Genomic DNA, 12,037 nt, shown 5'->3' on the forward strand with positions numbered 1-12,037 from the left:
GGACCTAAGGTTTATCAAGGCCTAAAATTATTGTCAAGTCATTTGTGGTCATGTTTTACCACTTGCATGTTCTTTTTGTAACACATTGCTTTTACGTTACCAGAAATGCCTCCATTTAGTTTTGTTTTACTCGAACTTTTTAATAAGATGGATGCATGCATCTTTCAGATGCAGAGGCCGGGGGTGAGCCTCCTTTTCCAAAAAAAAGTGCCTCCATTTCATAATGGGTAGTGCATATAGACTTTTTAAAAATAATTTCTACTCATTTTGATCAGACTTACAGAGAAAAAATATCTACATCTAGAATATCAAATACATGCCATTAAATATATCACGAGACATATTTTCATATTTTATATGTTTAGTATAGTGGATCTGGATACACTACATTACTACATTATGTAACGAAGGGGTACTATGCTGGTGTACACTGGACGGATGCATGCGTGCGTACGTGTAAATTAATAACTACTACTCCTAAGTTCAAAAAAAAAAATAACTACTACTCCTATATGTAAAAGGGGAGGAACAAAGCTTAATTACTGAGCTATACGCCTATACCTCAAGAAATCAAGGGCTAATCACCTAACAAACTAGACTCTACATAGTTGTGCGTACTTCAGTCGACTACGTTGTTGCTGAAGAGTTTAAACTGGCCGGCGTCTAGCACGAGCTTCCGTATAGAGGCGAAGGCGCCGATGGCCCCGACGCCAGTGAAGACGACCATGATGACCGTGTTGGCGATGTACAGCGTGGACCTCCTCGGCGGCGCAAGCGCGATGTTGTACATGATGACGGGGAGGACAAAGTCGAGTGGAATGAACCCTACGGCGCCGACCACGCCGACAATGTCACCAAAGAAGGGCAGCATGGCGGCCATGAGCGCGCAGAAGGCCAGGTAAAGCGTCCGCAGCAGCAGCCGGGGCACCAGGTTCCGGCGCGAGAACTTGCCCTGCGTCGCGTCCGCTGAGTTCTTCTCCATGATCTCGTATGCCACCTGGGAGTACACGAGGCCGATGGCTAGGAGCTGGAGGAGGACGAAGAGAACGGCGAGGCCCAGCAGCCAGGTCGGCGCGAGGGCCGGCCCCGAGTCCGGCATGAGGCTCTTGAGGATGTTGGACTGGACCTGGCTGCCGAACGCCCAGTACCCGGTGATCGACGGGAGGTAGAAGGTGAAGCCTATGACGGAGTAGCACATCACCAGAGCCTTCATCATCTTTCCGGCGGCCGGCGGCGCCAAGGTAGCCTGCAAATCCGAGTTCAAAAATAGGCCCACTATGAGGTTTGTATGATAGGCCTGTAATTTGAATGACTCGATGAAGAAAGAGCCCGGTGCCTCATGATAATTACATGGCCCAGTATGCTTGGCGTCATCCGCACAGTTTGGGCCTTGGTCATATACCTGGATTTCAGGCAGTATGCCATTGCTGGTGATCCCCTAGACTCGGGCTGATCAAGGGAGGCCCCTCGTGACCTTACCCGGCCTTGGTTATAGTGGTTTCTCTGGCAGATCGATCTAGGGTTTTCGTTGGCGGCGACTAGACTGCTCGGTTCATGGCGTCGGGATCAAGCTCACAGGGGCGGCATGGCAAGGAGACGACGGAGGAGCTGCTAGCCAGGTTGAATTTGCAGGAGGAAGATGATGATTTCGTGTGGGAGGAGGAGTTACCGGATCTGGGGGCGCCGGCGAAGTGGCTAGCCATAGCCACGGTACACACTACAAGGACTTTCAGCCCTAATGCTCTTTATGGGGACATGCGTGCAGCCTGGAATCCAGCGAAAACGGTGGTCTGGAGGAAGGTGAAGGACAACTTGTTCACAGCGCAGTTTGGTTGTCTAGGGGATTGGAATAAGGCCATGCTAGAGGGGCCATGGCTTTTCAGAGACCAAGCAGTGATTTTGGTGGAGTATGATGGGTTCAAAAACCCTGATAGCATCAAGTTGGATAAGTTGGCAGTTTGGGCGCAAATCCATCGTTTACCTGACAACTTTTTGATCGAGCCCGCAGCCAGGGGGATGGCATCGCGAATTGGCGAGGTGGAAGAAGTGCAGCTCAAGCTACCGGCAGGTTTCTTTGGTGAATTTGTCCGGGTGAGGGTGAAAATCGATATCAACGCAAAAATTAAGAGGTTTGTCACTGGAAAGAAGGGGGATGAACGAGTTAGATATCAAGTAAAATACGAGAAATTACCTGTCTTTTGCTTTAACTGTGGTGAATGCGGGCATTGGCACGAGGAGTGTGGTGATGGTATTCATGATGAGACAAAGTTTGAGTGGGGTGACTTTGTTCTGGCTGACAATATTCGCTTCAGGCAACCTGGCAGAGGTGGTTTTGGTAACCAGAGGGGACGAGGCGGCCCAAGGAATGCAGGAGGAAGAGGTAGGGGGCGAGAGCAGTATAACCCCAATCAAAGTTGGCGCTTCAATGCATATCAGAATGAACCTCGCAAGGAGGCGGGGAGGCAGGATGAAGGAGAGGACAATGCAATGACCACAGAAGTATCGGGGTCAAGCGAGCCCAAGGGTATGATCGAGGAACCAACTGCTGCAACGCTGGGGGTAGTGGTGGCAAGTAACAAGAGGCAATCTTCGGACAAGAACCATCCAGAGACAGTTCAGTCGAGCGATGATGGAGAAGGGGACGTGGTCCCAGTGAGCTCTACAGCTCTTGTAATCTCTGGAAAGCCGGACGGGGTTCCACCGATGCCGCCTATATATGTGTCTCCAAGGAAAGAGGTGAAGCGACGGAAGAAAGATGTTGGCAATAAAGGAGACCTGTTTAAGGAGCTGTCTGATGCAGGGACACCGAGTATGGTGACAGATGGAGTGGAACGTGGCAAGGACCAGTATGATGGATCGGCGGGCTCCTCCGAGGAGTGCCGCCGGACGCAATGAGTTCATTTTGTTGGAACTGTCGCGGCGCGGGTAAAGCCGCGACAGTTCGTGAGCTTCGCGACTTTGCGAAGAAATTTACCCCTACCGTGCTGTGTATTGTTGAAACTCAAGTAAAGGGTGCACGTGTAGAAGCTTTAGCTAACACTTTGGGCTATGATAATGCCTATGCGATAGATAGTCAAGGAAGAAGTGGAGGAATAGGGATTTTTTGGAATAATACAATAAATGTTGAGATCTTGGGTGATTCTGTTTATCATATTGATGCAAAGGTGGTAGAGGAAGGGAAAGACCCATGGAGGTTGACATGCGTGTATGGCGAGGCCCAGACACAACTGAGACACCAAACATGGGATCTCCTAAAGGGGTTGGCGTCTTTTAGCAACCTCCCTTGGCTGTGTTTGGGCGATTTTAACGAAGTTTTACGTCCGGATGAACATGAGGGAGCTGCTAATCGGAGTAATGCACAAATACAAGGTTTCCGGGATGCGGTTGACGTTTGCATGTTGATGGACTTGGGCTATCATGGCAGATTTTGGACCTTTGAGAAAAAAGTGACCGGGGGATCCTACACCCGCGTGAGGCTTGACAGAGCGATGGCCACAGCTGATTGGGCGGCGCTTTTCCCTATGGCCAAGGTTACAAACTTAACTTCGGCGTCCTCGGATCATGGACCAATACTCGTACAGTTTGAAGAGGTTTTACCACGCCCTAAACCGAGTTTCCGGTACGAAGTGATGTGGGAGTCACATGAATCATGGCGTGACACTATCAGCTCAGGATGGAGCGAACTGCAAGCGGATCAAGGAGTTGAGGGGATTCGCAGAAAATTGGAGCTTCTGTCAAAGAACCTCTCGGCATGGGAGGATGCAACTTTTGGAAGTGTTAGGAAGGAGATCAAGAAGGCAAAAGCGGAGCTAGAGAGGCTTCGGAGTGTTCCGTCTAGGACTGCTCCAAATCACCTTGAGCAAAAGTTGAATGAACGACTGGTTGAGCTCTATCATAGGGAGGAGTTAATGTGGAGACAAAGATCGCGCATACAGTGGCTGACTTCGGGTGATCGCAACACAAAATTTTTTCACATGAGAGCAAATATGCGGCGTAGGAAGAATATGATTCGAGCTCTACACAATGCGATGGGTATAAGAGTAGAGGACAAGGCTGAGATGAAACAACTTGTGACAGATTTCTATAAAACCTTGTACACGACGGAAGGTGTACAGGGGGTAGATGATGTATTACAACATGTGTCTCGGAAAGTGACACCAGAGATGAATGCTTCGCTTTGCGCTCCTTACAAAAATGAGGAAGTTAAGCAGGCCCTGTTTCAGATGTTTCCTACGAAGGCACCGGGGCCAGATGGTTTTCCTGCACACTTCTATCAGCGCCACTGGGACATTTGTGGGGATGAAGTAACTAAAGTGGTGCTTCGGATCGTCCTTGGAGAGGAGACTGCTGCAAGCATTAATGATACGGTACTCGTGTTGATACCCAAGGTACAAAATCCCACTCTACTTACCCAGTTTAGGCCTATCAGCCTTTGCAATGTGATTTATAAAATAGCTTCTAAAGTGGTGTCGAGTAGATTGAAGTTGATATTGCCAGATATTATCTCAAAGGAGCAATCAGCCTTTGTTCCCGGGAGGTTGATCACGGATAATATTATTTGTGCGTATGAATGTTTGCACTTCATGAAGAGAAACAGATCCAAGACAAACAACTTTTGTGCACTTAAGCTTGATATGATGAAGGCATATGACAGACTAGAGTGGCCTTATCTAAAGGCAATTATGGCTAAGCTTGGCTTTGCACCAGATTGAATCCATACAGTTATGAGCATGATCACTTCTGTTTCATTCTCGGTCTTGTTTAATGGAGAAAGATTAGAGAGCTTCTCACCTTCCAGGGGTATCAGGCAGGGAGATCCTATTTCCCCTTACTTATTCTTGATTGCAGCGGAGGGCCTTTCGTGCCTTTTAAAACACAGTTCTCAGTCATTAGTGCTCGGTGGCATAAAGGTGGCGCCCACGGCTCCGGTAGTGAACCACCTTTTGTTTGCAGATGACAGCCTGCTGCTTTTCAAGTCTAGTGTCCAGGGGGCAAATGAGGTTTCAAACCTACTTGATGCATATTGCTTGGCTTCGGGCCAAAGGGTAAACTATGATAAATCGTCCATATTTTTCAGTAAGGGATGCCCGGAGACCCTTAGGGTGGAGATAAAGAATATACTTAATGTGCAGAATGAGTCTTTGAGTGAAAAGTATTTGGGTCTGCCGACCGATGTTGGACAGTCCAAAAATGGCACCTTCAAATATTTACGAGACAGAGTTTGGGAAAGGATAAAGGGATGGATGGAGAAACTTTTATCAGTGGCAGGAAAGGAGGTTCTCATAAAATCTGTGGCTCAAGCTTTACCAGTTTTTTCGATGTCTTGCTTCAGATTACCTTGAGGCCTTTGTGGAAGCATTATGTCACTCATTCGTCAATTTTGGTGGGGGGGCAAGAGAGGCAAGAGGAAACCATGTTGGGTAGCTTGGGATTTGATGACCCGACCGAAAAGTTTGGGAGGACTTGGCTTTCGGGATATAGAAATCTTTAACTTGGCACTTTTGTCTCGGCAAATTTGGAGATTATTGAATGATCCCTCCTCTCTTAGTGCACAAATCCTTAAAGCATCATATTTTCCACAATGTACAGTCCTTGAAGCTCAACTAGGTCCACATCCTTCTCAGGTGTGGCGATCTATACTTGATGGGAGAGATATTATCACCCAAGGAGCTATCCGGCGTATTGGTGATGGAACTACCACGAAGATATGGCAACATAGTTGGATCCCAAGGGACGGAATGATGAAGCCGGTGGCCTCCTTAGTTGCTGACCCACCGCAACTGGTTTCTGATCTGATCGACCACACTAGAGCTGCGTGGCGAGAGGACTTGCTTAGACAGGTGTTCATACCCATTGATGTGGAGGCGATCTTGCAAATACCGCTCTGTACACGGCGTGTGGACGATTTCTGGGGATGGAATGATGATCCAAGGGGGCATTTTTCTGTACGGTCAGCTTATAAGATGATTGTCAAGATCAAGATTGGGCGCGAGGCATGGCTGGAGGAAAGGGAGGATCCTTCCAACTCTGAACATGAGATGAGGGGGTGGAACTCGCTATGGAACATGTCAGTGCCACCGAAACTGCGCTTTTTCACTTGGCGATTGGCGCAACACTCACTCCCTACGAGAGATGTCCTAAACCATCGTCATATGGCCACTACGAGTGCTTGCTCCCTATGCGGAGGGCAGGATAGCTGGCGGCATTCTTTGCTGGAGTGTAATGTGTCTAGGTGTGTGTGGGCACTTTCAGAAGCCGAGATGGTCGAGCACATGTGGGCAACCTCAGAACCTGACGCACGGCTGTGGCTCTTTGCCATGAATGACTCTCTTCCACCGGAGCAATTTCAGTTGATGATTGTTACTTTATGGGCGATTTGGAGTGCAAGACGGAAAGCTATACATGAGGATATATACCAGACTCCGTTTGCCACTGACAACTTCATCAAAGCTTACTTATCAGACATAGAGTTTTTGAAGAAGAAGAAGGAGGAAGCACATGGGATAGCAGTACCACGACCCCGTACGTGGATTCCACCACCAACAGATTACTACAAACTCAATGTGGACGCGGCCGTGTCACGCCCAGGTACGTTTGGCGCAGTTGGTGTGGTTTGCAGGGATGAGAGAGGTTTGTTCATGGGAGCGTCAGCTCTCGTTTTCAGAGGACTGCACAACCCCCAAGTGCTAGAAGCACTAGCTGTTCGGGAGGCATTAGCACTTTCAGAAGATCTCTATATCAACCATTTACTTGTTGCCTCCGATTGCAAGGTGGTGGTAGATGCAATCAGACAGGGAAGCTCAGCAGAATTTGGAGCCATTGTCGAGGAAATCAAGACTAGAGCAACTACCTTTATTTCATGTTCGTTTACTCATGAGTATAGGACCTCCAATACGGAGGCCCATAATCTCGCAAAGCATGCGTTATCTTTAGGGTTTGGCCGACACACTTGGCTAGGACAACCCGGCGATCTTCTTTTTGTACCTATGAACATTATGATTCAGTAATAAAGCTTTGTGAGATTCTCAAAAAAAAAAGGCAGTATGCCATTGCCGAAAACAGATGCCAGGATGGAAATGGAGAGGAAGGCATTGAAGGTCTGCTCTGACTTGGATGAGCTTAGAGAGTAGTCCTTGGCTGGAGCGTTTTTCGACAAACCTGTCAAGAATGGTAACAAATTAAATACCGTATGGCAGAGCACAAAAACCTGAAATGGACTATGCTTGCATGAACATACTTTTCCTACTTGTACAGACGATTATATTCTTCTTTTGTTATGGAACTTCACCACAAACTAAATTAGAATTTCTGACAGAGAGATGCTCGATAAGTTTATAACGACGAGTATTTTAACTCAATTGTGGGCCGAAAGAATCCAGCAGACAAATTCGGTTTTACTTTGGAATTGATCACATCAATATCTCGACCCCGTTGTTTGGTTTGTGCCTAAAATCGGAATCATAGTTATGAAGTACTCCCTTCGTAAACTAATATAAGAGCATTTAGATCACTAAAGTAGTGATCTAAACGCTCTTATATTAGTTTACAGAGGGAGTAACATAAATTCGATATATGCTGTAATCGACCCGTGGGAAATAAGTCTTAATGGAAAGAAAAAATTTCAGATAAATCTAGAAGGTCATCTTGTCTACTGAGTTCTGAAATAGAGCTGAATGGTGACAAAATCGTCAATTTAAGTACAATAATTTGTAATTGCTGACTAATGGAGATTCATCATGACATGATGACAACTACAAAAGCAAACACTGCTTAGGTGTCATTTAGTTTTCAGTCACATGATTCAATTGTTGGAAAGGACCATTGTAGTTCTCAATAGTGAAAACCGCAAATTACTGAACACACTGATTACTATCATGTGGCTACTGAGGCACTATTGATCACTTTACAGACTAATCTGGGTTTTGCGAACACAGACTAGTCTGGGTTAGTTTGTAATGCTACGGCTGCTGGGGAATCAGTGCTACCTTAACAACCACTAATGCGTTTTGTAGAGGAATGTCACAGCTAATGACTCCATGGTGCTGCGGTGTCGATGTGTCTTTGCATATGAGTTTATTCCAATGGCGTACATCAAAGAATCACTGCAAAGATATAGCTGTAAAGAGCAGTTTCTATAACGACCTAGCTTATACATCTATGAAATACCATGAAAGATTATAGCATCTTATTCCTCTGATATGCCAGCCTAAGTGTTTCAGGAATCTAGTTCCTAAATCCACAACATATAATAATTCTCTTAAATCTTACGTGAAACGTATCAGGAATGGACAGAGGAAGTGTAGTAAGGAGAGCTCACGCAATAATACCTGCACGAATGCAAGCAGCAGACACAAGGATGGTGTAGCCCAAGCTTAGGAGTAGTGAGACCAAGTTGATGTGCCGCAGCGAGTGGAACGATGGTAGTTGGGAGAGGAAGGCCAGCACCACAGCCACGATGATGATGAAGTGGTACAGTTTTAGGGGACCATCGGGAGCAAGGCTCGAATACATGATCTGTTTGTCCATAATAACGATCAGTTTATGAAACTGACGATATGAGCAGAGAACAGAAAGCATTTTTTTTAGTCAATATCTGTGACAGCAGACATAAGTCTGTTGACCCAACTTCACTGGTTGTACATATTAGTTCCAATTGTCTTTGCTTTTAAAAAATGTAGAAACTAGTAAGTCGGCCAGTGAACTCCTTCCTATCAAAGAAAGCATAATATTCAGTTTGTTGCCAATTAATTTCTGTTCTACTTGAACTTGGTCCATATACTCAAATATTCAGAATTCAAGTCAAGAGACACGAAAAGATTGAAATATCTCCTTCCCCTGCAGCCTTTAAATGTCAGAAAAAAAGGCACTGTAATCTTGACAGGGAGGCATAAATAGTGCGCAATTCAGAGCTAGCACACAACTTATATATTTATATATGTTCAGACCTCCAAAGCCAGGAGCCCAGGACAACAAGCACTTGGAAATGACACATGAGCTACTTCACTGTTGTTTTACTAATGTGAACACTGGTTTCAGCCATACTATTAACATCAGGATATTTGAAACAAATGAGTGGGAAACCATGTGTTCCCATGCTTCAAGAAAACTGCTAAAGGATCAATCATAGTGTCTCCACGGTTCAGACTTCAGAATAACGACATCAGATATGCAAGATACTGCTACTGGATACATGACTGACAGACTGAGACATACTGCATACTTGCACAAACACCCACGAGCAATACCAATCAAACATTAATTACATACTCCCTCCGTTTCAAAATAAGTGTCTTGAGCTTAGTACAAATTTGTACTATAGCTAGTACAAAGTTGAGACACTTATTTTGGGACGGAGGGAGTATTTTGAATCCTCCCAAGCACTGGCCTCAAGGAGAAGCTTTCTTACTAATGTACTAATGTCAACTCAGCACTGAGTATCCCTTATCGAACTGGTGTCTGCGTGCGGATGCAATAGCTGCAGCAATGGATGAGAGAAAGCAATACTCAAATCCGGATCGGGGGTATTCCTCCTTTTCCAAAAAAAAAAGAAAAAAATCCTCAAATGCGGAGGCGACAGCACAGCAGAGTCTGCAGTTAGGCCAGAATATGCAGCGCCTCATGCTGCATAAGTGCGTATGGTAGTATGACAAATCCACGCAAGAATGAAATGAATGACCTTGTACATTTGGGACCGCAACCCTCTCGTCTGTGGGTATTCCTAGTTTGCAGAGTATTATATAGGCAACTCCAACTATTTATGTCCAGGACGAAGACGACATGAAACTAACTAGAGAACAACAAACAAAGCATACATAACAGGCTAATGAAATTTACAGTTAAATTCAGTGGTTCTTGGAGGATACGCAGGGCTCACCTCGATGCAATCGGCCGCCAGCAAGATGGAACCGATGCTAACCCCTGTATTGATGGCCGTCTGCACAATCACCACGAAGTAAAACATCCAGCCGGAGCCTGCACACCAAACACATCCACCCAAAAACGAATCATAATTAATCACACGTCTCTCTCTCCCAGCACAAATTCACCAAGACACGCATCCAGATTAATGGGAGGACTACGAACGACAGCAACAGGCAACAGCAAAACACAGTGGGTACTGCCTCATGCCGTATTGCCGTGCACACAAACGCAAAGTCAGAAGATGGGTCGAGACGCATCGTCTGTCACTCGTAGTGGGCGTAAGGGCATTGCAGCGAACACAAGGAGGAGATGTATGGTGAGGCAGGTCGGCGCGCGGGTTGATTACCGAGGACGTCGGCGGCGAGCTCGCGGAAGCGGATGTGCCTGCGGCCGCGCGCCTCGCAGTGGTCGAGCACGCGGGACATGAGGGAGTACTCGTAGAAGGTGACGGCGGCGATGAGGGAGAGCGTGGTGATGCCGAGAGCCCAGCCCATCCCCCGCAGCGCGTACGGCAGCGTCAGCACCGTCGGCCCCACGATCGCCGTCGTCAGGTGGAAACCCGCGTGCCACCACGTCCCTGCCATAAGCGATTAAAATCGAATCAGCAGGGCCCCGCATTGCCGGAGAAGCGCGGGAGGGCGGGGCGGGGCAGGCCGGGTACCTTTGGATTCGAGCACGAAGGCGGCGCCGGCGTCGGCGTCGGCCCCGGCCCCGGGGGCGGGCTTGTGCGCGTCGTTGCCTGCCGCGGCCACGATCGCCGGGCCGCCGGCCTCGGCGTCGAACGCGGCAGGCGCCATGGCCTGGAGCTCGGCTGTCGCTAGTGGTTACGGCGGTGATATATAGACACGACGGACACACAGGGTGGGACGCTCCCTATTTACTGTAGGGGTAAATCTAATTAGCCGGTTAATTAATACAGTAGGATCTCGTTACGGCCTAATCACCGTGCCGCACGCGAACACGGTCGGTAGTAACTCGCGGGCGTGGCGTGGAGTCTCCGTTCTGTGGAGTGCACGAAGTGGAACGGTGCCGCCGGCCGGTATTTATGCTGCTACGGGGCCGCGCGCCGCGATGTTAAGGTTTGTAGGTCGTCACACACACAAGAGCAGAGTCGTCATATATTTTGTCCTACACACAAATTATATGGACCAGATGACCCGTTCCGTTATTGGCGTAAAGAACTGGAGTAGCTAGGAAGTTAAGTAAGCTCTATGGACAACATGTTTAAGAAATGGACACCAAGGCATGCTAACAAATATGGATACGAGCATCTACACACAGGCTTTAGCAAATCTGATCCCCTAAACATCCAGGGACACGCCGGTCAGTATCCGGTGTCTTTGTTTTGAGCCCTTATTTATTCATGCATGCAACCATGCTTCTTATTTTCTCTCTTATATGTTCAGTCACTTGCATGTGACAGGTGGAAAATGAAGAGAGAGAGAGAGAAGAGAAAATGTGATCCAGAGTGGGCTGCGTCCTATGTGATGAACATGCGCTTCCGAGAGCCCGCATACTCTCCCGTTATCAATATGAGAGTTTGCGGACAACCCGCACGTATACCGATGATATAATGCGTCCGATTGGATCACTTTCGGCGCGGGAGAGATCATGTGTCAACATTAGTCTGGGTGACGAGAACTCACTCCTAAGGAGTATTCCGTCAAGGACCACCACATGACCACATGTCGAGCAAAGCAACACCAAATAGGACGAATCGAGCAAGGCACCCCATGATCAATCGCACGCACTGTGTCTAGCCAGACATGGATATTGTGACACCGAGAGGGCCCACAGAATGTCTCTTCATTGTCGGAGGAGCAAATCCCAGTCTTGAGCTACCTAGTTCCTTGTCGCACTTTTCCAATAAACTCATAAACTGTCATTATGATCACCCTATTATGGTTGACGTTTGACAAACTACAAAGTGCATCATTTGGTATGAAGGAACTCGATACTGTTATGGTCTTAAGAATCATGCAAACCTTAACTTTACTGTGTTATTAACTATTAACTTATGACGAAAGGATCTCATAGTATAACATTCAATTGAGTTTGGTCAGCACAATGGTTCTTCTAACACTAGAAAGGTTGTGCGCGCTTTTCCGTGCTGTTG

At 47.1% G+C, this 12,037-nt stretch overlaps 1 protein-coding gene across 1 annotated transcript; it reads right to left on the minus strand.

The window, feature by feature from the left end:
- Positions 1–619: 619 nt before the first annotated feature.
- On the minus strand, positions 620–10,914 carry LOC123070159 (probable GABA transporter 2). Its single transcript, XM_044493192.1, has 6 exons — positions 10,583–10,914; positions 10,268–10,498; positions 9,875–9,972; positions 8,328–8,514; positions 7,039–7,158; positions 620–1,257 (listed from the first exon to the last, which is right to left on the minus strand). Exons 1-6 carry the CDS (start codon positions 10,716–10,718, stop codon positions 620–622), a joined length of 1,410 nt encoding a protein of 469 aa, XP_044349127.1. The 5' UTR covers positions 10,719–10,914.
- Positions 10,915–12,037: the final 1,123 nt, after the last annotated feature.

This window comes from Triticum aestivum, chromosome 3B, assembly GCF_018294505.1.
Source record: "Triticum aestivum cultivar Chinese Spring chromosome 3B, IWGSC CS RefSeq v2.1, whole genome shotgun sequence".
NCBI lineage: Eukaryota > Viridiplantae > Streptophyta > Magnoliopsida > Poales > Poaceae > Triticum > Triticum aestivum.